Here is a 27,548-nt window from a genome sequence, read left to right on the forward strand (position 1 = left end):
ACATCCAAATTCTAGGGGAAATGTGCTTATTTCCCTCATCTACTCCATTCTGTCTTTGTTAGAAAGTAAAAGCAAAGAGTGCTGCAAAATATTGTGCCTATCAATCAATTCCTGCAATTTCATCGACATGGTAGCCTTTGTTAGGAATGGGTTCTACCATAAAAGTTGTCCTCTGTGATTTGACACGTGCGTGATTTCCAAATATCAGGATGGAATTATGAGTAACTGATGGTTTCGGGACCTGTTAATATGCTACACACTGGTGTTTGTTGGCAAAGCTATTAAGCGTGCCCACATGTAGTCTAATTGACTGTAATCAGAAACTTGGACCCGAGCCCATTAATGCATGATTTAGTGTCTAATTCTGGTCTACAATTTGTGACGTACTCCGTAGAAATGAGCACAGAGCATTGTAAGTGGTGAGCTTTTAATGTTGAAGGGTTGAGCTTCCGTTGCTGTGAAGCTTTCCTATTTCATGATGTTAGCGGATCCAGTTTAACTTAGCCATTTCATGTCACTTGAGGCGAAGATCAAACAAATGAAACTGAAGTGCACCTTTGGATGAAGAATCAGGCTCAGGAAATTTCTTGTTGTTTTTAAAGGAAAGGATATTGTTGATTTCTTCACCTTGTCCTGTATAATCAGCTGACTTTCAGATCTTAATGCTGTAACAACTGAGTACAGATCCCCGTGTCTGGGTGTGAGACAGAGCGTGCTTTAAGGTGACTAGGGTTATTTTGGGTTTTGGATCTATAGGTGTGTGACAGTCAAGATACTTGTAGGTGGGATCATTGGGAGTACATTAGGTTTATCTCAGGTGTGCAGTCTATTGTGAAGCTGTGTACCAAACCAGGGCCGTTTTTCCAATACTCGACTTGGACTCTGTCTCAGGCTTCAACTGTTTTTATTTTTTAACTTCTGACTTTGAGGTTGTAAGCACAATAGTAAGTCTGAAGTAAGTGCCACAAAACATCAAGTAAGATGCAAAAGAGCCAAACATTACAGTGCTTTAAGTTAAACGCTTCAGGCCCACAATCGGGGATTTGATTTCCTACACGAAGCCTGAGACAAAGACGAAGTTGAGTATTGGAAAACGGCCCAGAATCTCTTGGGTGTAGGGTCTGTGTGTGGGTTGGGTACCTGACCTGGACTATCCTGGGGTGGTATCTGACTGTAAGGTACATCATCTGGATTTTCAAGAGTATGGGATCTGAAGGTAGGTGATAGTTTGGAATACATGCATATAGGAGTGTGTAACCTTAAATGTAACCTGGGTAATGAAACCAGTGCAGGATCTCAGGTGAGCGTAATCTATTGAGACAGCAAGTCTTGACTGTAGGATTTGGTGTCTGATCTGAAGCCAATTTCAGGTAAAGATCGATTTCAAAAGGTGACTTCATGCTGCCTCATTTTGAATTTAAACAAAAAAAAATTCTCTATTTGTGTGGCAGGTACAACAATCGATCCGAACAATGATGGTCAGACCGGACTTTCCCTGGAGATCTGGTGGATTGCCCTGATTGCTCTAATTGGTCTTCTACTCATCATCATCGTCATTGCTGTCCTCTTCACCGTGTGCCGCTCAAGCCAACCGGATGAGGCCCACATAGTGGGCAACCGCAAAGAATATCCCTGAGTTCTACCCTTCCCCGTGCCCCAGAAAACATTTACGTTACTTGCTCTTTAGGGATAAAACTGTGGGACCAGATGTCTTCGGGTGGCTAAGCATGGATTTGAAAAGAAAACTACACAACTTCAGCAATTCGATTTCTTCCCTCGCACTTACCCCGTGACTTTGTCATAGGTTTAGGCAGCATGTGCAATGGTTGGTAATAAGTGAAGATCTTGAGTTAATACTCAGGTGCTCAATCGTGTCAAAAGGTCATGAACAAATTGATTTTTAACACAAATTTAAAATGTCAAAAGAAAAGAACATTCACACACACATTTCTGGCCTTGATTTCACAACTTACTTAAATTGAACCAATTTGTCCCTACATATGTCAATATTTCTGGACTGCTTACAAGGGCATCAACTGTCCTTTGCATCATTCAACCAAGCTGTCACATATCAGCATTGCATTGTGGGACACTTCCCACATAACCAGCTCGGCGGATTAGCTACTTGGGCCAGGTCTGAGTAAGCTTGAGAAGTCTCACGAGAGTCAAATCAAATGCAGTAGGGCTTATCCTAGTAAGTGCAAGGGAAGTAATCAAACACACTGCTTGTGGCTACCACCATAAGAGAAATAACATATTTATGAGCCAGCCAAAATCAGCAGGGAACCAGTCACAAGAGAGGTACAGCGAACGGTACTTTTGTTGCTAAGCAAGTGTGTCTGTCCTAAGCAGATTTCTGTGGTATGGTCACTCATTGGAGTTAGCTCCTACTGAGACCGTGTTGACATTTATGTGCATAATCTGCTATGCACTTTTTACTCTTTAATCCTAACACTCCTCGGTCCTCCAACAGGTGAAGGATTGAGGAGGGTTAGGGTTTATGTGCTTTCAGTGTTTTTTGTTTTCTTTTGGGGGGGGGGAGCTTGCATGTGTGTTGTATGTGCTGCGCACATTCCCAATTCCAAATCATTCTCGGGTACGTGTGAGACAACAAAATTGGAAAAATCCTATGATTGAAGTCCCTCCTTTGTCTCTAAAAATGGCCCATTAGCCCTACCCCCTGGAACCACTGAAATTATGCAGAATCTTGTTGAATTCAGCATGGTTAGATTTAATTGCTGAACTCAGCAGAGTACCAGACGAGCTTATCTTGAAGTGCCTCACAACGTTCACGAGGCAGTGTCTTTTTTGACGTACACATGGTTGCACATTTTTTGTCTGTGTTCCATTTTCCTCCAAACAGCCTGTGTAGCAAAAAGTACACAGAGGACAGCTGAAAGCAGCAAGCGGACTTTTGGGCAGTGAACAGTTGAAAATGTACACAGCTGTTTGGTAAAAGGAATAGAGAAGCTTAGACGACTGTGAGGCACGATTGCATTGATGGCGCCAGTGAGTGGACGATGCGCATGAATTGATGAGAATTTCAAATGTGACAGTGAGCCCAACGACAGCATGCCCGTCAGCTTGGAGAAATAATTATTTGGTCAGCTGCAGGCAGCTCTCCTTACCCAACATTTGCTTTGCAGTCTCTTACAGATACACAGGAAAGTGATACACAGGAAAGTGATCTTTGACATTTAAAAAAAAAATTAGGGCAGGCACTGTAAATTGTCTCCTGTCACCCCCATTTAGACTCATGAAAGACATTAACTTAATTGAATTCCCCCCCCCCCCTGTTTTTTAACAAGGCCATTCAGGGTCCATAGCCTGAGTGGTGAGTTGTTAATTTTTTTAATGTACAGGCAAGAAGGTTTTGGTCATCAGTGCATCTGATTGAAATTTGTTTTATCATGCTTTCAAAATTTCAGATTTATTAAAAAAAATATTTAAAAATGTTGCAATGAACAGTGTTAAGAGTTCTGTTCACTCTCAATCCAAATGCCCACCTATTTTCTTCCAGCCACAGGCCCGAGGCAAGATCCAGGTACTGAATTGTTCTGGATCTGAACTGACTTTTAACATTCTATCAGCAAGGACCAAGCCTTGGAAAGAGCAGCGCAATAATTGTTTTTTTTTCAGAGATTAATTTAATTGGTTGGAGTTGGTTTCAAAGTAGATTTTGCTGTAAAGTTGGTGCCAAGTACTTGCATGCAAGTAGATATATCAGTCATAGAGAAACTTGACAGAGTGTGGGATAAGAGGGAAATATTTAGTTGCATGTCCATGGAACAGCTTTGATGTTATCAAACACCAAAGTGAAATAGTTCTTATGGGTTTAGTATTGAAGAAAATATATGCAATTTAAGAACTGTAGTAAAACTAGTATTTTTGTACCTTTCAAGACTCTTTAAGAGCATAATATGCTGATATTCAAATATTTCACTGGGAATAGGTAGATTGCAAATTGAATATTGGTAAATAGTGTCGCAATATTTTCCCATATGTGTATCCACTGTACATGGTTTCACACAGATTTGTCACACATACAGCTACCACAGCAGGTGTTTATGTGTAAACATGTACATATATATATGGCTAGTTGATTTGAAAAAAAGGACAGAGTTTGCTGTACCTGTTCAAGTTTCTGAATCTAATCTGTGTTTTCTGAGTGAATTCTTGGAAAGCTGTATCAGTGGATGGCACCTTAATTCATCTTTACTTTACCATGGTGCCGCAAGGCATGGCATTTCCATCGTCTTTAAAGCAAACGACTCTCCCGACAATTTACAGGAGACTACCCTGAGAATCAGGCAAAGACCAAACTCCTTATAGCTGTGAGGATTTGCATTGATAGCATTTCATTCTCCTTTTTTTTACTGCAGCAGGAAGATAATATGCATTCTTATTATTTCAATATTAGAGGTTTTTTTCTTTAATCGAGTCAGGAATGATCCCTGACCACAAAAGACCATTGGTGAGAAGACAGAAACCTTTGTCCGGTTCCGGGTAGAGCCTTACAAGACAGCGATTCTTACAAGGGTTAGGTTTTTGGAGTACAGTGACTGAACAGAAATATTCTTATGTTAGCCTTATCAAATTTCATTTCAGGCCGGCAGAACTGGCGTTTGTGGTCATTTGTGGGAAGATCACGTCACTAACCCTAACTGCATGGCTACAGTGTGCATGTAAATATGTTATACCAGGCACACTGTTGTGCGTGTGCTTTTTTAAAATTCACTTTTTACAATTTCACTTCTTTCCAGAAGTCATTTTGTTCCTTCACAGAATATGGGCACTGAAAGCTTCCAATACCTGCGTGTTGGCTCTGAATCAAGTCTTATAGGCTTTGTTGGCGACTGTTACTCTCAATACACGTGGGTGTACAGAAAAACATCGCTTTCCCATTAGTCGTGCTTCATATTGCACAGACGGTAACTATTTACCTTTCTGTCACTCTGAACTAACCATGCAATGCCAGAGTTTGCTACCGACATGATGGAGAGGCTCTTCTCTCTCACCCATGGGTGGCACTCCTGCCGCTCGTGTGCTCAGGAGTGTAGACTTCCTGTTCGTGCGAGTAACACGCTTGAGCACAGCCGTAGGCTTAATGAGACAAAGCAGAACTTACTTTGGCAAGTTTGTACTTAGTCACAACCGCAATTAGGCAGATTTGATTTTACAAGTGGAAAAAAGTTCAAGTGACCATTACATAGAATTCTGTCACAAAAATGTCTTGGAAGATGAAGAATCTTGATAAAATGTAAAGTTTCTGCAATAGCCCATCACGGTATGTAACATTTCGAGGAAATGTGTTTTATGAAGGATTCTGGAATTTTAAGACATTTTTAACAAAATTCTACGTTTGAAGACATTTCACCCCATGTACATGTAGTTAGGCAAATGATAAGAACTAAGCAAAGGTCAACAACGTGTATTTTCTGGAAATTCATAGCTCTGGGGTGTTAGTTTTCAGTTTAGACATTAAATGTCCCAATCAAAAATTATAATTTAACTTTAAAAAAATGCAAACTTGAAAAAAATTGGCAAATTGCATTACCTTTTATATTTTAAGATGTGCTTTTCACTGCATATGTGATCAAAATGCAATTTGAGAGACTATTTTGAAATGACAAAAATGTCATTTTCTCACATTCAAAACAAGTACACGATTATAACATGGATCGAAGATGGATGGTCAGTTTTGGTCCCCCTGATGAGGCATTGGAAGAAGACAGACTTGTCCCAAGCCCAGCATAAACCATGCTGTAAATACCATACCTCTGACATTTTCACTTGCCATCAAATTTCAGGAGCAAGGGAGAGGCAGGAGGTTTGTGCGCTACTGTCCATTCATTTGTAACGCAGACGCAGAGTAGCTGGAGCTTTGTATACTTGTACACTTAGAATAATTGCGCCACGGTTCCATGAACTGTTCCCAGGAACAAATTGGTGGTGATGTGTACCATGTATTTGACTTGTAAGGGATGATGAAAGGACCAGGGACAGTGTCGCTCTGAATCATGAATATGTATGAGGTACGGTAATAAAAAAATGTAGTCCTGCGTGTTTACAGGATCATATGCTTTGTTTGAGGGAAGATTTTCTTGAGGAAATTATCACTTTGCTCACCGTTGAATGACTTAGTATTGATGATAGGCACAGAATCGGAGAAAAAATATATCCTTGACATTTTTACTTTTATTGCATTTTAATCTGATGACAATGCATTATGTTTAAATGATTATTATATCAATACAGAAATTACTGAAAACATATATTTTTTATTGCTGCTTTGTAATCATGATGATTGTTCCTATAATTGATCTGAAGGTGATTAAATTGGAACAATTATTGTTGCAGTTAAATATTTTAGTCATAATTATTCTCATTATGAAAGTTCATCCTTCCACAGCTTTTCATTGTTACCCAGCTATCCTTTCTACCCTTTACCCCCTCCGATTCAAAAGTTAATATGTCTGTGCTGTACTTAGAAAGAATGGAAGTCGGCACCCTAGTACATTTGAAGCAAGATATGGGACGGAGAGAACCCCCCCCCGCCTTTGTGTTGGTCATTGTTTGATCGGAATCTCAGGAATTCTTTACAGACCTTGGGGGGGGTGTGTTAGGTAACAATAGTCTAGAGTGTGTATAGGGATTGGACAGGTACGGGGGGTACCCCTCCGTCCCATATCTTGCCTCGTATACCCTAGTAGGTCTTTCAAAAATCTGTTGTGAATCATGAACTAATGATTGTGGGATGCCGTGTCTGTTACATTTTGAAACCAAAAGTTTGTTCAGTCTCATACAAACACTTCACAACTAAGGCCACCTTTCCACGAGTACATGTGCATGTCTTGGCCCATTCTGTATCCGCCATCTGTTTACCCACATTTCAGTTCTGCAAAATTTCAAGGAACGCTTGCTGCAACTTACACATGCCGACAGGAGTTGGACTGAAAACATGGCAGTGAAAAGGCACCTTGATGTGCTAAACAATTATCACGTCAATTTGAAAAGTTACTTTTTTCAAGTTACTGTACCCCAAGAGCACAGACATATAAACTTGAAGTTGAATCTCTCCACCAAACAAATTCAGAATTATTAAATATAAACATTGCATTGAATAGCATCACAGGACTACTTTTTGTGCATAAAAATACAACTTGTTACCCTGTACAAACATAGTAAAATTGAACTTTGTGTTTCACTCGGCATATTTCAAATAGTGGCCTTTTCTTCTTTCAAGCATACGCTACATGTATCTCATTTCAAAAGCATACTTTTCTCATATACAGCCTTCCTAAGTCTAGCATCCACCCTTCTTAAGTCTAGCATTAAGTCCCATGGTGACATCCTGTTTCATTAGAGAATACACTGCCTACAAGAACTTCAGAATTTCAGCAGACTTTTTGACGAAACCATGTCACCATATCATGAACTTGAGGGACAAATGCCTATATTACGAGGTAGGAAAAATACAACATACATGAGCACTGGACGGGTTCTTAAAACTGCAGTTTCTAATGGCCAGTATGAATATCAACAAACCAGTGTGCTTGGTAATAAAAGTATGTTTTTTAATGCATCTGAAGAACAGAAAATATTTCTGAAAAAGTCATAAACATACCAAAAATAGATACTTCTACTCCCAAATACATGCATATTATTGAATTTGTTTCACATGCTAACTCCATGGCCAATCTTTTCCTTTCCAACCTTTGCCCGTCACTCAAACTCCAGTTTTACGGCATAAAGCTCACCAAAAAGTTTCAATCACACAGGTGCATTTTAATGTCGCTTTTTTCTAAATTATCCAGTGACTTGACACCTCGAATCAGCACAATTTCACATGTATTTCACACAATTCCAAATATGCAGGAAACACCACACAAAGTCACATGAAAGAATCCAAAGTCAAATTACTCGACAAAGTACAAAACCTGAAAGACTGGCAAATTTTCCCTGTTTAAGTCTTGCATTGCTCTTGCATAACTTGCGCCGCGTCTGAAACAGGCTTCCAGAGCCACGGCTATGTGAGCAGGGTGCCCACATATTTCCAATGGGTGAAGATCTAGACCTAACCCTTGTCAACAGATTTGGGTGCAGCCTTGGACTCTGGACTCTTGAGACACAAGGCAAATCTTGGTTTGGTTCCAGAGAGAAGACACTGTCTTATGCATTGATAGTGAATTAAAGGTACCAGTATTGGAGTGAATAGGTGCCAGTCTAAATTTCAATTGGTATCACCTACCATGTTCTGAACCACTAATTTGTTCAAGGTTCAACTCAAGTCACAATATTTGGTGACTCGACTTGAGTCCTGACGGGCAAATGACTCAAGTCACGGCAAGTAAATAACTCAACTCGACTCAAGTCCATTAGAAGCCCTGACTCAAGTGAAAGTTAAAAGGACTCTAGTCCAAAAAATAAACTTGCATAAAATTATTTGAAATGACTTTTCCACTACTGGTTTATAATGTTCATGTCATGAGTTATCATCAAGAGTAAGATGCAGTGTAAATTTGAAAATGACAAAAATTACTGTCTCTCTTATTTATTGTACTGTTATGTTCAAATATTTGTGACTTGAATTGAGCAAAATACTTGACTCGACTTGACCCTTTTGCCAAATGACTCAACACTACATTACAATGACTCAACTCAAGTGACTATGTTACATGTATAATGACTTGGCTCTACTTAAGTTACATAACAATGACTCGACTTTGAGTCACAAAAATTAGTGACTCACTACAACTCTGTCAAGTTTTAATATTTACTCAGCAAAATCTCAACTCAAAATTATGACAGCACAGCATGACAATTGTATGAATCTTAATGCTTTAATTAAACTTATCAATAAAAACAATTCCTACCACAATGAAAGAAACTGCTTAGCAATCCAAACATACCCACCAAAAGCTGCAGCAGAATGCCACATTTACACCTCCTCCTAAAAAATCAACTCGGAAATTTAGCTTTCAAATCTACCATACGGAAATTTTTGCTGGTAAAACAAATCCCACCCATAATAGTATTCAACAGACCACACCAACACAGAAACCTCAATACTAAACACACAGAGTTTCAGATGAATCAAATGGGAACAACTGCATTTCTACAACTGCAAACAGATGGTTTTTACCTACCATTTTCCCGTTGAACAAGGATCAGGGTTCCCCAGCTGTTTCCCCCTGGAAGCTCTCCATTGTTTGCAAGAGTTGCTCCAGCCTCCCGTCTTCTCCTTGGCAGAATCGGCTGAAGTCGGCCAGCAGGGCCTCGTGGAACTTCTCATCGCCTGTGGCCGACGACCGCCACTTCTTGCTTAGGAGGTAGTTGTGGACATACAGGAAGCCCAGCTTGCTGCCACTGCGGATCTGGGAGACTGGGGATTGGGCCCCCGCCGAACCGCTGTCCTGTGATCTGCTGTCAGCGGTCCACCCACTGCAGCCTGTGTGGCTGGCCCCCAGCTTACAGAGGCAGGGCAGGCACTGGGCTCGCAAGGTGGGCAAGTGCATGTGGGCGAAGGGCGTAGTGAGGAGAAATGCGCATCCAGTGACATGGATGTACTGGCAGTGAATGGGCAGAGCACCGTGATCTGATTGGATGTTGCTAGCTAACGGACTGTGGCATGATGTCTGGTTGCTGAGGAAACCAAACCTGCATTAAAAAAAAAACCCACTTAAATAGAAAGAATGAATCTCCTGTCCTGACTTGTAAAACAATCACTTCTCAATCACAACCAACCCAGGCTCAACTAACAACTACAAGTACTCAACTGAACCAGGACGAAGGCATTTCTTCTACAACTTGGCTTCTGTGATGATTATACAACAAACCCAACGGTTGGACAGTGATGAGGATATAATCAGTGAAGTGTGTCCATCATGGGTTGCTTTTCAGTTCTCCAGCTACAATTCATCGGTCTTGTGACAATACTAACAACATAGACACGCGCATTCTATTGTTGTCTAACGCTCCACACGTCAGCGCTAGCCCCACTGACTTGATACATGTTGAATTTGTGCAAATACTCACTTTGGGAACATTTTGTCAGCCCTGGTTTACAAGAGCAGCATTCTAAAACGAGACGGTTGGTTTGGTCGGAGAAATATGGAAGGGCTGCTTAGCACCGTGATCAGAATATTGACAAGAATATAATATCAAATCAGTGCTCTGGAATATGTGATTGCCGAGTTTTCGTAACTGAGTACCTTCTGCAGGGCAAGCCAGCTTACAGAGAACTGAATCTGCTTGCCCTGAAGAAGGTACTCAGTTACCAAAAACTCGGCAATCACATATTCCAGAGCGCTGATTGTTTTGGTCTTTTGGTTTTTAGCAATATTCTTCTGTGAGACAAACAGAACTCTCTGGGGGCATTCCACAGAAATTCAGGGTAACACATGACAACTTGTCTCGTCAACATTAATGGCTTGTAAATTATTTTCAGAAATCCATACTTTGAGATGTTCACATTTTCTCATGATAAATTTGAATAAAAATTAATGCAACAGAAATCAGAGCAGTGTTTAAAGAATCTAGTGCTCTAACCTTGCAAGGATAGCCTGCTGAATCTGTCGCATCTTATCCAATGCCTTACTTCCCTCCTCCAATGTCACTCTGTTACCCAAGCAGCCTTCAGGAAGTCGTAGCTCAATGCACAGAGGACTGTGCAGGGAATCCGAGGTGTCCGCGTTAAAGCCAAAAGGGTCCACATGAGTGGGTACCAAGTGGAAGCCGCTGGTAACCGCACGGCGGGCCCAGTTGGTGATCTGTTTATTCCAAAGGATGAATATTTGTGAGTGCAGTGGTAAGAGTAATTTCATGAGGCGACAGACTGAACGTTCTATCCCATGAGGCCAGACCAAGTGGAATGGAACATCCCATTTGTCACTTAATGCAATTATCCTTTCCATGTCACAAAAAACACACAAGTATAGGTCAGATCAAGTCTTTGCGCTGCAAATGTGCAAACATGGGACACATTTCAACTCAGTAAAATTCTGCTGCAAATCTTTTGCGGTGTCAGATTTGTTTCACTTTCACATTTGCCTGTAATATGAACTGGCCTTAAACGTGCACCATGTTTTTATGTTGGGAGCCACAACTTAAATGTGCCTACTGTGTCTTCTCACAGTATATTTAATGGGTATAGTCTACAGCCACACCAATGAATATGCCAAATAAAGTTAATGATTTGCGATCGATGACCCACCAATCAGTTGAAGGGGGGATGTATTCGGGTATCATGTAAATGCATTAATTGGTAAAACCAATCCTATTGTGTCCGCCACGCTTCTAAAAGGCTAATGACCATGTGCCTTGAGTTAAGAATGGATGAGACACACCGGAGAGTTTGGTGACACTGCAGTATTAAAGTCTCCTGTTGGTTTGCAGCTATCCTTGCAAGATGTTGCTTTTAATAAGCAAAGGGCTATAATAAGCTAATTGTTATCAGAGAGCTTCCTGCCAAGTGCTCACTGCCTACCTTGCTGTGATATGATAATGATCACAAACACTGTCTAAACAAAGTGGCTATGGATGATAACAGAACCTGAAATTTGCGGTGATGAGACTCACCAGTTCCTGCAGCAGACTGGGGGTGGAGGTCAACCACTGCAACTCAATCTCAAAGGCTGAGACAGGGTTGTAGTTGCTATGGTAACCAACATGGCACCACTCCACCCGGTCCTTTAACTTGCTGCTGTCGATCTCCAGGAAGAGTGATTTGTAGGCGGGCTGCTTGAAGCTTGTCTCTGGGCCAGTACTCATGCCTGGGGGATGGATTTATGTTAAAGAACTAAACTAAATGTGACCCATCCCTGTAGAATACAAATGCCTCTTGGCAGACATACCATCTTCTCTTGTGAGCCAAAAAGTCACCAACTGAGCAGGCCAATTCATGATTTAAACAAAATTAACAGTCAAAAATTATTTCAGACTTACTTCTAAACAAAACACACGAACAATAAGGCCTTGGGAAGCCTTAAGGGGGTCAAAGTTATCAGCAGAAGTTTCTAGACCCATGTGGTAACTGAGTTATAATTAGACAGTGATTTATCACAGTTTTATTCCATTTTCCGGGCCTTAAAACAGGCAGCAAGCAAAAAACAGAAATGTGCACAGTTAGATCATACAAAAACCTCCATTTTAAAAAAATTTTTTACTCAAAGTGTAAATATTGCCAAATTGATGCTGTTGAATCTTTGTATCTCACCATTGTCTCCCCCAATTTCAGGCAAATCAGCTCCCTCATTCTTTTCTACCACCATCTCATCCTTTCCTGCAGAGTTTTCCTCCATGGGCCGGTGGGGTACCTTCCCATAATTCCTTCCTTCTGGGCTTGAGCAGGACACCTCAAACCACGGGTTCCGGGAGGTTGGTTCAAAGGTCAGGGGTGGGCGGGCTTCGCGAACCCCTGAAGGCCTTCTGGCATCTGGACAGACATGTCAAAAAGAGAATTGGATCAGACCACTGGGTTTAACCACTCGCGCATGGCTTAATTCAAGAACAAACCTGTATCCAACGTGGTCTTATTTTCCTACAAAAATACCTACGTTTTGAAATGACAGGATATCACAATCACAGTCCTTTACTAAGTTGGACTTTCCAAGTACTGATCCTTGGTGGTCATTTGTCCTAGGTTTGAACAACAATTCTTATTGTCCTGTAATCTTGCTACCCAGCACTCTCTCTCTCTCATTGGCATAACTAGCGTGAGAATTCTGAGGGGCCACCCAGGGGTGCACACACTTTATTCAAGGGACACTAGACGCAAACTAACTACGGCTTGTATATCAGCCATGTACATCTCAAAATTTTCAGGAGGGGTGGGGTGGTACAACATTTAGCACTATGAACGTCACTGATGACAGTGTCACCATGAGACCTTGTCAGAAAGTTCTTCAGGCTATGACTGGAAGTGATTCGTTCATCAACCAAGGCATCTGGCTGGTGACAGAGGCTCTGCCCCAAGTTCCAAAAGACAAGTGTGTGTGACTCATGGCTTCAGATACAGCCATAGTTTCATGCATCCTGTGGTATCCCTCCCCCCACCCCCGTGGTCAGAAGTATCCACCTCCTCACCTGGGCTTGTGACTTCCGACTGCGGTACAAAGCAGTAGATGTAGTAGCCATACAGGAAGGTCTTGTTAGCGGCAGCACTGAAGACTGAATGGATAAATCCCTCCTCCAGGATAGCCTTGGCACCCAAGACAAGAGAAAATCACAAGAAACAATTATTACAAGCGACAGCATGTGAATACCTTCATTTATTTGTTACATGGATTCAGATTCAGCCTACTCTGTCGTCTTGAAACTTAAAAAAAGAGAAAAAATTCTCTCCACAGAAGTACTGTTGAAAAAGTATCTTTTCTGGCAAGTCAGTGGGAACATTTTTCGAGGGCTACTGGGAGAAGATATTAACAGCTTTGTTATGGACCTCCAGCTGGAGCAAGAGAGGGTGCTATTTTCTTAGCAACGGAGGCTCCTTTGGTCAGAACTGAACTTTGCTGGTTCACAGTCATATCGCTCCTGACCAACATTGCTCTTTTCAACCACTAAGGGGTGCTTCTGCTCAAGGTGGATAAGCTGGGTCGACTTATGTTAGTGATAGAATAGAAACAAGAACTGAATCAAAAAGGAGTAGCAAGATTTTAGCAAGATATTTTCGCACTTGCAGTATGAGAAACCGACCGGCGATTCAATCAGCTCTTCTGAAACGATTTCCCACTTGGCCCCTTCTTTCCCTTCGAACATTGCCCCCCCCCTTTCTCAGGATTGGGAAGTCTCTCTTACCTGCATCACACTCAAGGCCTCATCATGGCTGACACTGCCAATCAAAGTTTTACGAATCCAGGCGACGGCTTCCGCAGAGACAAAACTGTCACCCGGTAGGCCCTTGGCATCGCCGGCCATCAAGGTGACCCCTTCACTGGAGAGAGAGGGAAAAAAATAAACCACTTCAAAAATCCCCATTCAAATTCTGTCAGTTTCCTAGAATCTGAATTTACAAAACTAGCGTGTTCCCTTCTCAGGAGCTGATATCAACAGCACCATGTGAAGTAAATGTACCAACCAATTCTACTTGTGGGCTGAATCAAGCCCCTCTATGGGTGCAGTGCCCGTGATTACAGAACAGGTACTGGTAAGTAAGTGTGTACTTAAAATGGAAAATTCACATATCACATGCTCCAATCAAATTCTCTTCAATGTCAGCAGATTCTTGAACAAAACAGTGATCAAAGCTCACATTGGACTCCTCATGACAGCAGTGACGAGTGACGCGGGTGATAGGAGCGACAGCTTCTCCGGCTCTGGTGAGCCCGGGCTGCTCCTGGGGATCCCGCCTCCTTCATCCTTCCCCTTGGCCCCTGCCCCTCCAATGATACCAATACTGGCCAAGGCGCTGGCGATGGTCACTGTGGACAGCGTCGGGTTGGGCTGTAAGGTGGTCGGGGTGCTGTCACCACTCGTGGCTCCAGTCCGTGACATCAGACGTCGGGGGGTGTTAGCTTGGTCGACCATGGAGGGCCTCTGGAGGACAGAGTGTCAAAAAAGAATGATGGCATGTAGTATATACTGACAACTATATAACTCATCAATTTTCCTACCACAACACCTTCTGTACATTTGATCATTCCCTAGTGCTTACAGGTGCTTAGATGGTATAGATGGAAACCATTCCCTTGTGCTAACAGGTGCTTAGATGGTATAGATGGAAACCATTCCCTTGTGCTAACAGGTGCTTAGATGGTATAGATGGAAACCATTCCCTTGTGCTTACAGGTGCTTAGATGGTATAGATGGAAACCATTCCCTTGTGCTTACAGGTGCTTAGATGGTATAGATGGAAACCATTCCCTAGTGCTTACAGGTGCTTAGATGGTATAGATGGAAACCATTCCCTTGTGCTTACAGGTGCTTAGATGGTATAGATGGAAACCATTCCCTTGTGCTTACAGGTGCTTAGATGGTACAGATGGAAACCATTCCCTTGTGCTTACAGGTGCTTAGATGGTATAGATGGAAACCATTCCCTAGTGCTTACAGGTGCTTAGATGGTATAGATGGAAACCATTCCCTTGAGCTTACAGGTGCTTAGATGGTATAGATGGAAACCATTCCCTAGTGCTTACAGGTGCTTAGATGGTATAGATGGAAACCATTCCCTTGTGCTAACAGGTGCTTAGATGGTATAGATGGAAACCATTCCCTTGTGCTAACAGGTGCTTAGATGGTATAGATGGAAACCATTCCCTTGTACTTACAGGTGCTTAGATGGTATAGATGGAAACCATTCCCTTGTGCTAACAGGTGCTTAGATGGTATAGATGGAAACCATTCCCTTGTGCTAACAGGTGCTTAGATGGTACAGATGGAAACCATTCCCTTGTGCTTACAGGTGCTTAGATGGTACAGATGGAAACCATTCCCTTGTGCTTACAGGTGCTTAGATGGTACAGATGGAAACCATTCCCTTGTGCTTACAGGTGCTTAGATGGTATAGATGGAAACTATTCCCTAGTGCTTACAGGTGCTTAGATGGTATAGATGGAAACCATTCCCTTGAGCTTACAGGTGCTTAGATGGTATAGATGGAAACCATTCCCTAGTGCTTACAGGTGCTTAGATGGTATAGATGGAAACCATTCCCTTGTGCTAACAGGTGCTTAGATGGTATAGATGGAAACCATTCCCTTGTGCTTACAGGTGCTTAGATGGTATAGATGGAAACCATTCCCTTGTGCTAACAGGTGCTTAGATGGTATAGATGGAAACCATTCCCTTGTGCTAACAGGTGCTTAGATGGTATAGATGGAAACCATTCCCTTGTGCTAACAGGTGCTTAGATGGTATAGATGGAAACCATTCCCTTGTGCTAACAGGTGCTTAGATGGTATAGATGGAAACCATTCCCTTGTGCTAACAGGTGCTTAGATGGTATAGATGGAAACCATTCCCTTGTGCTAACAGGTGCTTAGATGGTATAGATGGAAACCATTCCCTTGTGCTAACAGGTGCTTAGATGGTATAGATGGAAACCATTCCCTTGTGCTAACAGGTGCTTAGATGGTATAGATGGAAACCATTCCCTTGTGCTAACAGGTGCTTAGATGGTATAGATGGAAACCATTCCCTTGTGCTTACAGGTGCTTAAATGGTATAGATGGAAATGAGCAATATGGGGCTGTAAATGAAAGATCTCAGTTTACTTGAAGTGTTCTGGCAAGGTCAAGAGGTCATTCATCAATTAAAGTTGCCAAATGAATCTGAATGGTTGAATACAACAGACATCCAAACACACATTTCTGCCATTTCTGTCACAGAACTTGGATGATTCAAGCCAATTTACCTCAAACATTAAAAAAAAAAAAAATTTAATACAATGCCAACTTTCTTTTGTAACGTTCGACTAAGCCACCATGTTTTTTGAACCACATTCTGGGATACCTTCCCAATTAACCGACTATGTGGGTTAGGTACTTGTGCCCGGTCTGAGTAAGCTTGAAAAGCCACCTAAGTGACAAATCCAACGTAGTTGTATTTGCATGAGTAAGTGTGCGGGAAGTAATCAAATGCCTGCTGAACCCAACAAGACATGTTAGTCATGGGGTGGAAGGAGGGCAGATTTCACATCTTTACACATTGCACCTCGTAAAGACAACCACATGCACAGTGTGTCTCCAAAGCTTAAGTCAAGTTCAGTGATTAAGATTTTGTGATTATAGCCACTGAGAATTCACGCAACAGTCAGTGGAGACAATTTTTATGTCATCTTGAATTTGAGCAAAAACAAGTCGCTGCAAGACTAGCGTGAGCAGGACGTAAGTTAGCTGACGCACTCCCGGAATGAATAAAAATGGTTAGCTTGATGAGGAAAGGTACGGGGAGGGTGGTGGTAGAAGCGGAGTGAGATTATGGGGACGAAGAACCAAGATAGGACAACACCACCTCACCTGACTCTGAGGTCTGCTGGGGGCCCGCCTCTTACGGTTCAACCCTTCCACAAACCGTAGGAACCCGTCCAGTAGAGTCAACATCTGAGATGCACTCCTCTCCTCAAAGACATCTAGGGGGCCTTGGTAGTTTGAGTCCGAGAGCTTGCGGACCAGGGATGAGGTCGAGGGAAGAAGAATGAACCGACTCCGCCAGAACTTTAAGGACTGGAGACAAAAGGGCACAGGAAACAAGACATGATTTTGGAAAAAAAAAACAGACACAGAGATTGACCACAGATATTGAGCAAAGGCTTGGAAATGAAGTCTCTTCAAATAACACAGTCTTACAGTAGTGAACTTTATCTGCACAGAAGAGGACTTAGCAAAGATAAAAACTCTCGCCAAAATGGGACATCAACATCCATGCCCTGCCAAAGGCTTTTTAATTTGGTATACTTGAGGGATCTAACCGACAGGATACTTTCCCATGACTTCAGAAACAGGAGTCAGGACACCAGACAACTGTATAAATCCCACCCACCCCTTTTTTGTTAAAACAAAATACAGCATACTTCAAAATATGAAAACTATTTACATGTGCACAGCATGCACCTGAGAGAGTGCCCTTACCCACTACCCACAGACATGCCCAACTAAGGTCCGACCCATCCCCCCCTTCCAAGTAATCTCAAATCCATTTGCTCTTACTTCTTGAAGGTCAAAGCCCTCTCTCGTAGCTTCTCCTCCGAGGCAAATGTAATTGTCTCGATGATTCCACTTGTTGTCCACAGGTTTGTGGTAGACCCTGGTGTGGGCGACCTCATAACCCCATTTGCGAATCGCCCAGAGCTGGTAGGAGTAGCCTAGCTTCGGACTTGTCCTCTGTTGTCTAGAAATTTGACGAAAAAAAAAATCGGATGGTGTTATTCCACAACAAAGTTGTCCCAGCCGAAAAAAATGCTTCCATAAAAACAAGAAGAAACTACAACCTCAGTTCTTTGCAAAGGTTGGACTTTACATATGTTGATCCTTGGTGGTCATTTGTCCAAGATTAGAGTGACATTTCTTACTGTGTCACTCCTTCTTTTTAACACTCAAAGACAATCTCACCTTGCATTGTATCTCACGATCTCCACACTTTTCATGTCTGGTTTGAGGCTGATCTTGTGAAAGGTCTGACCATAGCTCAAAACATACTCATGCTGTAGGTAAAACAAAGAACCACCACACAGTTAACTAACTGACCCACTGTAATAAGACACAAGACAAACGTCTGCAACAACTGTAGGGCCGGGTTTCAAGCTTAACAAAAATATTTAATATGAAGTGAACACGAATGTTCGAAACAATTAAGAACGACTCCCATCTGAGTATCAAAAGCTTGTGAATTTTAAGCCTTTGGGCAAACTTGAGTAGAGACTAATTCGGGAGACATCATAACTGCAGCGGCACCATTCTTACATGTGCGTTCTTAAGCTTGATGCACATACAGTTGGCAATTCACAGTACAAAATAGTTGGTCAAAAAGGTATGTAATGAGCATGTACCACATATCTACGAGCATTGCCTAACCTCAGTAACGGATTTCGAGTCTGGTTGCCAAATTACACTACACGTTTATAGATATATATACATCATTGAAGGGTAAAACATCCAATACACATGTTACTCCTAAAGGGACATGCACGACCCAAGGTTAGGTCTGGTACAGTTCTGGTTTCCTCTGGGAACATTTTGAAGATGAAGGAACCATGAACCAAGTGACATTATGTACTCACCTTGCTTGGGTTAGTGACCAATGGAAGATTGCTGCTTCCTTTATGAGCCAGGCTGGCTATCTCTGACCGTGGCAAGACTATCAACTGGTAATTCTGACCCAAAAAGTATCAAATAATAAAAAAAAAGTTGTCATCTTCTCTGTAGATATTCCTCCCACAGAACAGTGCCATTTTGGGGTGTTAAGTTTTCCTACTTTTTTTCTAAAGAGTGTTAAAGAGTTCTTGCCTCATACGAAGAGGAATAGAATGTTTCCATGTTCTGTTGCTCCCACCTGTCAATTCTATTGCATTAAAAATGTTTAAGTCAAATTCATTGGATGTTCCACACATGTGCTGTCTAATTTTTTTATGATGCGCAGTGGTGTTTGGCGGAAGGGCTTGTACCAGGGAGAAGTTGCTCAGTTGAAACAGAGGTATATTTCTGGTGGTCTCTGGCTTGAAATATCCCTCAAACTTAAACCTGTGTAGAATCTACAGTTGGGGCACTACAACAAAAGCGCTGACTCCTCTCACTTAGAGTACAGCAACAATGGCTTTGTTTGGTGATCCAGTGAGTGTTTGATTTCCCTTCCGTCATCCTGAGAAATCAACATGCACAATAGTCAACATGAGGTTAACGTCTGTTTGCCAAGTAAAGCTCCACGTCTACCTGTATCAGTCGTTGTGACACCAGCTCTTCAAAGGCACTCTGGATGGTTTTACCAGACGGCGAGAAGGCCTCTTCCCCGTCATCAGGGATGATGTCTAGGGTGTGGGGACTCTCCAAGTAGTCTGTCTCCAGGGTCTTCTTGTCGGGGTAGAAGTCCGTGGTGATGGGGAAACAGGCTGTTGCTGTCAAGGACTTCCAGTCCACACCTGAAGATTGGACATTAATACTTGCTTTTTCATCAAGTTTTTCCTATTTTTAAAGCTCTGGCATTTAACAGCAAACAGGCCTCTGACCGATTGTGACTGAGATCCTTTCAATGAAGAAGTCAACCCCTCTTCAGTCATACCAAGCATCTCCCATCCCCAGCTCTCATCAAACTGACCCCTGATGAAACTGTCCAATTTCATCCCGGGCAAAGGCCTTCAATCTGTCTGAAATTGGGCCCCGTTGTCAACCTCGGCTTACCTATTTGACAGACAGTGGCTGTACTACAGCTACCACCGAGTGACTGCTGGCCACTTGTGTTTGATCAAGGAAACCAGAGGTTGCTACTTCACTGTCATGGTTATAAATGTGCATCACTACTACTAAAACAACTGACTTAAGGGGCCTTTCAGTACACACATTTCAATGTGCATTGTGGTCCGTATACATAAACTGTGGAGAGTGTCCACTTCATTGGACATGAGTTGAACATGGACAGATGGATGTACATATGAAACGTGTGTCTGGAAAGGCATGTGATTTCTTGTGCTGGATCAGTGGTAAAACTTTACAGAGACTGGTAGAGCAAAGGACGAAGTCTGAAAATATCTGAAAAACCCACCTGTCTGTAGGAAAGGTGTCCACACCTGCTCGCCAGTGATGCCCCATCCACAGCCGATTCGCCGTTTCAAGTTCACCATCAGGCTGCGGATTCTGCTGGGGGAGTCTGAACACGAACGAAAATGGGAAAAAAAATTGAAAATAATGCAACTGAATCAACTTCTTTGAAGTCAACGTTCTCATCAAAAGCAAAACTGTCAATAAATTGTTGGGTGATCTCATCTCTTTCCAACAAAGCCAGTCCCAGTTACAAAAACGTAAGCTGGAGTACCAATGAATACTATAACCTTTGACCTTACCGTCTGGCATAGTCTCCTCTACAGTGACCTCATTGTACAGACTTGAAGTACTGGATGAAGAACTGAGCTCGCTACTGCTGTTACCGCTGGATTCTAACAAACTCTGGGAACTGTGCTTGTGGTGAAGCTGAATCACGTCGCCACGGGGACCTGCCAGAGAAACATGGCATCTGATTGGTCAAGCACAATTGGCAGGATTAAAATTTTGCACTTTGTTCCAGGCTCATGCAATAATAAACGTATGGCCAACCTTGTTTACATGTACATCTTTCTATGGTACTGAGGTGGGACACAATCTATCGAGCTCCATAGGAAAGTGCATATGTGTACAAAGTATGATGTCATTATGGTTCAGGTCTACTGTAGCTTTTCCCCCATATTAAACCTGGCTCTATGGTATGCCAGGGTTACTGGCCTTTTTCTAATCTTCACACCAAGTAATCTCTTTCCTTCAAGAAGTGTGGACTAGAATGGCATACACTTCCACGACAGCACATTGTGTGCGGTTGAAAACCCATATGATATCCCTCATGCTAAGTACCATGATAGACCCCCCAACCTGCAATCATAGATGTGCAGAAAATATCCAGTGTGAGAAGACAAACAACACACATTAAGCACCACATGGCCATGTCCCAATCAACTGGCTGCGGCTATGAGTAACACACAGGTCTATCGGAAGTGGGTGAAGCCATTGACAAGTGGCTTTCACAGGTACACATGTTATTCATAGCTACAGTCACAATATTTGGACAGAGCCGATGCAAAGGCCTTTTATTTTGTGGACCAAACAGCGCCCTCTTCAGAACATGCACCGAGCCCATTGTTGGCCTAGGCTTAGCCATCGCAGCTCACCGTGGGGGAAGGTGTGCGTCCACCTCCTCCTGTCCGGCGTCAGCTTAATGGTCAGGGAGGATGGCACAAAGGGGTTATTGCACTTCTTGGCTTGGGGGTTGTGCGACTTGAAGATGGCCTGGTCATCCCATGAGGACTCATCCCACTCTTCATCTGTGTCGCTGCCAGGGTCACATGACCCAAAGCTGTGCATTTCACAGGCCGTTTTGGGGAGCAGCTTGGGGAGGGCCTCGCCACCAGAAGATGTTTTATCCCAGGCCTGCAGATGGAAGATTTGATAAAAACCACATTAAAAGATGGCACTCACTTCTTCACAAACGTAACAAATCATATTCAAAAATTATAGTTTGTATCAAGTTATGTTTCTACCCTAGAAACATGTTTCTGCTCCGGTCTACCTAAACTTGGTTCCTTGGTTGCCTGGTGGGCTAGTGAAAAATTCAGTATTAAACCTACCTGTTAAAATTTAGATCAAAATATATAATGCTTTTAGTGGTTGTAAATACATGATCGTAAAACTGAGTCACTGTAGACGTGGGGGATAAGAGACCCTGAATACAACGGACAGAGTAGACTGGTGGGTTGTAGTATATAGCATAGCAACCTGTATGGAGCAGTACCGCACTTGCACACTTCTCGTTCACATTGTTTATCCATTTTTCTAACCTTAACTGGCCACAGCTAGCTGTACTGGGCGGTGCAGGAGTCCTTGAAGCATTTGATACAAAGTCTACTTAAAGCCACATGCAAACAGGTTCCTCTTTTGATTGGAAAAAGCAGGCAAAATGTGGCGATTTTTACCAGGCGTAAGCAACCCACATGAGAGGAAAGACGGAGCAAAGAGATGATTTTGATTCCGGCTTTGTAACCAGTGACTCCAGCAACGTTTAACTAACATACAAGCCTCTTCATTGATACCATCAGCCTGTTATTTGCCAAAATGTCAAATTCTTCATTGGTAAGCTGATAAAATTTTTTTTAGGGTTTTCTCATTTTTTATATACAGGCTAGTAAAACTCTAAATGGACTAGTAAAATATCCAGTTAACTAGCCCGGTGGGCTAGACAGGAAAAAAAGTTAACACAAGGCTTGCGTTACCGCAAACCTTACCAGTTACACCTCTACTAAGCAAAGCTGCATTAGAATGCAAACACTGATATATAATGCTAGTGCCAAAAACAAGACAACCTCTCTGCCTTTCGATTCACTTTCGGCGGTCAAAGAAACTCACAGTTCTGGTGGGCAGTCGGATCCTGGGTGTGAAATGGGATTGGGAGGAAGAGAAGTTACGATGTCTCTGGCTGGGCGACAGATAGAAGCTGTAATTCAGCCAGTATGGGATGTGATGGGTTTGCGTGGAACCAGGTTTCCTGGCTATGTCATCACTGAACTGTCAAAATTGAACGAAAAATACCGAGTATTAGTGTTTCTGAAAGGAATCAATATAAGGTGTTGTACAGAAATTTTAAAACAGGGGTAATATTTCAAAACCTGACCTCCTGGAGATCATATGGGAAGTGACAGACTCAAATCGCATTGTCAGTCAGTTTCTTTGTTCAACCCTACAACCAGCTGGAAATCAGGCCAGTTTCCCATTACGATTTACAGCTTGTAAATAGTTGGTGCTTTGCGACTTCAGAACTGACTTGTACTTTGAGTTGCGCTTGTCTCGTGAACAAACTTTTGAGGAATGTCACATCTTGAGAAGAATTTGGAGGAACCACGGCTGGTATTCTCACCAAGAGGAGTGGAACAGGATGGGGTGGCTGCTCAGCCAAGCAGACGAGATCACTCCCGATGCCTAAATGAAGAAAGTAACAAATTGGAACAAAGTGAAATAGTTTAGCTTGATAACAAACTCTGTTATCACCACCTTTGAAGGACTATTATTTCTGATCTGATTTATATGTTGGAACACTGTTTCCAATCTATGTGCAAAAGTGCTACCGTGCACAGCAACAGAAGGCATAGATCCTGATAGATGCGGGATATGTGCCTTTTTTTTATTGATTGGGAAATGTGCCATATGGTGATGTGAAATCCTCATTTCATTACAGCCATACCAGTGTCGTAGTCGAGACCAGTTAAGACCTTCACAAGACCAACACAAGACCTCCAGTCTAAATTCCAGTCACAAGCTATTCAAATGAACTGCAACAAAAGCATTCCTTTGTCATTGTTCACACTCTTCCTTGTGGCTGGTCTTGTGCATGGTCTTGTGCGTGGTCTTGTGTCTGGTCTTGTGATGGTCTCGATAACAACACTGAGCCATACTAAGAACTGCTACAAACATGCACAAATCTTTGAGTATGTGAATATACATGTATACGGAAAAACACCAACATTACTACAGGTTTCCATCTTTGGCACGAACTGCTCGTATTCTTCCTTGACAACTGACTTGGTTGATTCCATTTTTCACCTCCCCCAAAAGACTCCGATCTAGCCTTTGGTTGATATCCCACCCTGCAGCAGGAACGAGAAATAAGCTGCATCACTACCAACCATAATCGATCATTCGGTATTTGGTGATGTCGCACAGCCTTCTGTCCACATTGAACACCCCTGCTCCTGGCGTGACGATCTCCACAACTTGGCCAGTCCTGTCAAAATTTCTGTTGATGTAGTGATTGTCAAACACTGGACAAACAAAAGTAACAAACAGAACAAAAACGTAAGCCGAAGCTCATGGATTCACATCCAAACCAAATAAGATTTTTTTCTACGAGTTTACACTACCAAAAAATGCTTCTAATAGTGCAAGCATTTTAAATCTGCTGTTCTGGATATACTTGATCCAATCAGGTCGCTTTGTTTTGAGCTGCCTGCTCTCTCATGTAGTTTTCCTCAAAAATTCAATTCCCATCAGAGAAAAGTCCACTGGTGCCTCAATAAACTCACCATTGAGTGACATATTCATGGCTTCCAGCAGGTTCCCATCAGCCGCTTTGGAGTTGTAGCCCTTTGGAATCAACCCATCTGGAAAACAAATAGCTTTATGCTGCTGATGCTGCTGAATTACTTGAATACCACATGACCTGTTTGAATGCCCCTCCCTCCTAAACCCCCGTCCCCTTACCCACTCTCCCTTTGGCCCACATCTACCTCCTTAATTCACAACTGGACACTATTGCTTCCTTGCATTTCCACATATTCTAATGACCCTACCCTTCCCCACTAATCCTGCCCCTTTCAACCACCTCCTTGCGACAATCCACTTACCTCCTTGATGACTGGATGCTATAGCTTCGTTGTACTCCCACATGATCTGCTTGAGTGCTGACAGCATCTGCATCCAGTCATCCCGTCGTTCGTTATGCACCACCACTCTGCCAGAAATTCAGCAATGTTTTTATCAGCCAGTTTGGTACCCCACCGGTGCATACCCACAATGAAGTGCAACAGATGTCAATCGAGGACAATACGCGCCTACAAGATGGGTCCCATTGGTGCAGCAATACACCAATGTACACGCAATGCTCGAGCTCATGTGCCTTGTTCTCAAATGACCCTGCTTTTTTAAAATAGGAAACTACCTCGCGCTGAGTGAAAGATCACTGTATAGACTGCAGACCCCCTCCCAAGCTGAAGTGCACCATCAATTGGCGAAAGAAAGACAGGTGGTTACAAATGGGTTCTTGTACATGTTCTGCGTGTACGCAAAGACAGTACATGCTGCAATAAATTAGTTACGCGTGCTCAGCGTGCTCCGCGTCAAACGCGCATATATTTGAGCGCCTCATGGCACACCTATGCGGTAAGTATAAAAAAATGCCCTATTTCGTTATAATACAGGCCAAACAAGAAATACATGTAGCTGTTTCCCAGTACACTAAAAAAAAATTACAGTTGGTTGGACGGTAAAATACAGAGCTCCCATTGGACTTCACAGACACAATCATTACATGTGATGTGAAATCCTAAGCCAAACTGACATCAATGCTTTTTGAAATCCTAAACCAAACTGACATCTGCGCTTCTTTTGAAATCCTAAACCAAACTGACATCAGCGCTTCTTTTGAAATCCTAAACCAAACTGACATCAGCGCTTCTTTTGAAATCCTAAACCAAACTGACATCAACGCTTTTGTGGGAAACACCAACTGCCATTTTAGTTTGGAAAAAAAATGAGCAAAGAACCTTTAAACCAAATGTGGCCGAACAATGTGCCTCAATGTGAGAGCAAACAAGGCTTCTTTACCTGTAGAAGTCCTCGTAAATTCTGCCCATGGAGTCCATATGCAATGCACCTTGCATACTCTCGGGAAATTCATCTAGAGGAAAAGGATAAAAATGGAAAAATGGTGTTACTGTAACAAGCAGATCTAGGTCCTACAAAAGAATAAAAACCAGAAATATTTGTAAGGATGTACAAAATAACCAGAACGAATTGAAAACAAAATTATGCTGGCATCGGATCCATTCTCAACGTAAAATCACCATGAGAGATCCCATCTTCCCCCACAATTCCAAAAGAATTAGATCAAGGCTTTGATATTTAACCAAAAGTTCAGGCTATCTTGAGAACACTTCAGAGAGTTCTCCTTTCCAAACAGTTGTGTATATCTGGCTCTGCCAAACCCTTGTGTCCGCTAGGTTGGGGCCTTTACTGGTTTTACATAAGCAGGCAAATGCTGCCAACAGACCGAGCAATAGCTCTGGGGGTCCCTCTTTGCAGGATTCTGCACAGAGGACAAACCTCTCCTGGTTGATGTGCAAAGTGGTACCACTTTAGGGACATCATTTTCTGCAGAGCATATACCCCTGCATGTGATCCTGCTCATCATCAGTGTCCATTGGTCAGCCCCCCCCCCCGGACAAAAATGATTTATGACTAACAATTTGACTTCTGGTGGGCTCACCTCTGAATGGGATGTCGAGTACAATTTACTTGCAAAGCCTGACCTTTATCCATACATGATAATCAGAGGCTTATTCCATGCAGACAAACTGGCAACTTACGAACAATATTTTAATTTAGATCAGCAGCCAGAGGGCAATTCAATTTATGTTACCTATGATTGGTTACTTAGCTGATATGTTGCTCAGCAAATGCAATTGCTAAGAAAGTCAGCCTGAAGTTTTGTGATATGCATTTACATGCCAAGTGACAAACACTGTAGAGGAACCTTACTTATTGACTTGGCTTCGTAGATGGTTCTTGAGAAGAGAACTAGGGTGAGTTCGCTATTGATGTTACAGCGCTTCCACTGGCCAAAGAGTTCCGTCAGGAATCCATTAACAGCCTTCTCAATATACAAATCACCTGTAGATGAGTACAAACAGTATAAGCAGTTAGAATGAATTTGCTCCATTCATATGAAGAACCTTATGAAGAAAGACAAAAGCAAACAAAAACCGAGAAAGATGTCAACTAGGCTTTTGATGCAGTTAATGTTAGGAACGGTAAATCTTGACGGTTGCCTGAATGTTACTTTAGGAAATCTAGCTGTAAAATCTGTCATTTTCAGCTTCAATTTCATTCACAAATGGACCAGTCCAGTGACATCAAAACTGTTCTTCCACTTTTTTTTATAACACAAGATGCCCAAGTTCCAGAAACAACATGCTTTAAGATACATTTGCATTGCAAAATAGCGCATTCCAAATGGCCTACAGGGTGTCTCTTAACCACTTGCTGCCAGGTTTTCCGGTTTGGGACACGTATTCTTTATACGCGTGGCCGGGGTCTCCGAAATCGGACAAAAGGAACTGGGCCTTGTAACAAAAGACCGTACTTGGAACAAAAGACCAGCCTGCTGGGAATTACTAACATTTTTTTCACCCTCAATAGTGGAGATAATCCAGCCTTGTTTTGAAACAGTATACCATGGTTTGGGGCATTCAGTGCGAGCAGATTACCACCGGGGACAAAAGCGTTCAACCACCACAATGATGAGCCACACTGTACCGCTGCATGCTAATTTGGCCCCCATTGAAAAGAGGTCAGAAACTGTGCCAGTTTCATGAACAAAAGAAAATTATGTAACACCGCACAAGCTGGGCTCTTTTTACAAGGCAGCAGGCCTGGCTGAAATACTCCAGCGTCCATAGATATGTCTGTTAGATTAGAGTAGAAACCAGACAGTCCTTCATGTGGGAGTATAAGTGTCTAGTAAATGAAGATGTGAATTTTTAAAGAATTTTGAAAACAGAAACAAATGAAAATTATCCCGTCCCAGCATCATCAACATTCATAAAT

At 42.4% G+C, this 27,548-nt stretch overlaps 2 protein-coding genes across 14 annotated transcripts in view; one reads left to right on the top strand and one right to left on the bottom strand.

Moving 5' to 3' along the window:
• LOC110984876 (uncharacterized) overlaps positions 1–6,365 on the top strand; it is a 26,133-nt gene extending 19,768 nt beyond the window's left edge. For all 8 annotated transcript variants that reach the window (XM_087141064.1, XM_087141062.1, XM_087141063.1 and 5 more), the window contains one exon: positions 1,452–6,365. In XM_087141064.1, the coding sequence (XP_086997190.1) occupies positions 1,452–1,636 (185 nt within the window). In that variant the 3' untranslated portion in view covers positions 1,637–6,365. The remainder of the gene's footprint in view (positions 1–1,451) is intronic.
• The window catches only part of LOC110988841 (GATOR1 complex protein DEPDC5-like), a 127,457-nt gene continuing 106,085 nt past the window's right edge, over positions 6,177–27,548 (bottom strand). For all 6 annotated transcript variants that reach the window (XM_087141058.1, XM_087141059.1, XM_087141060.1 and 3 more), the window contains 22 exons: positions 26,481–26,612; positions 25,548–25,620; positions 24,569–24,675; positions 24,248–24,325; positions 23,852–23,986; positions 23,086–23,147; positions 22,578–22,736; positions 21,347–21,605; positions 20,492–20,641; positions 20,194–20,298; positions 19,368–19,573; positions 18,719–18,811; positions 18,051–18,142; positions 17,649–17,829; positions 16,959–17,165; positions 14,252–14,535; positions 13,798–13,933; positions 13,087–13,201; positions 12,218–12,436; positions 11,581–11,774; positions 10,552–10,772; positions 6,177–9,660 (listed from right to left, as the gene is read on the bottom strand). In XM_087141058.1, coding sequence (XP_086997184.1) covers positions 9,171–9,660; positions 10,552–10,772; positions 11,581–11,774; positions 12,218–12,436; positions 13,087–13,201; positions 13,798–13,933; positions 14,252–14,535; positions 16,959–17,165; positions 17,649–17,829; positions 18,051–18,142; positions 18,719–18,811; positions 19,368–19,573; positions 20,194–20,298; positions 20,492–20,641; positions 21,347–21,605; positions 22,578–22,736; positions 23,086–23,147; positions 23,852–23,986; positions 24,248–24,325; positions 24,569–24,675; positions 25,548–25,620; positions 26,481–26,612 — 3,698 coding nt within the window. In that variant the 3' untranslated portion in view covers positions 6,177–9,170. The remainder of the gene's footprint in view (positions 9,661–10,551; positions 10,773–11,580; positions 11,775–12,217; positions 12,437–13,086; positions 13,202–13,797; positions 13,934–14,251; positions 14,536–16,958; positions 17,166–17,648; positions 17,830–18,050; positions 18,143–18,718; positions 18,812–19,367; positions 19,574–20,193; positions 20,299–20,491; positions 20,642–21,346; positions 21,606–22,577; positions 22,737–23,085; positions 23,148–23,851; positions 23,987–24,247; positions 24,326–24,568; positions 24,676–25,547; positions 25,621–26,480; positions 26,613–27,548) is intronic.

Source organism: Acanthaster planci, linkage group LG09 (genome assembly GCF_054643075.1).
Source record: "Acanthaster planci isolate LZ-2023a linkage group LG09, COTS_SCS, whole genome shotgun sequence".
NCBI classification, from domain to species: domain Eukaryota; kingdom Metazoa; phylum Echinodermata; class Asteroidea; order Valvatida; family Acanthasteridae; genus Acanthaster; species Acanthaster planci.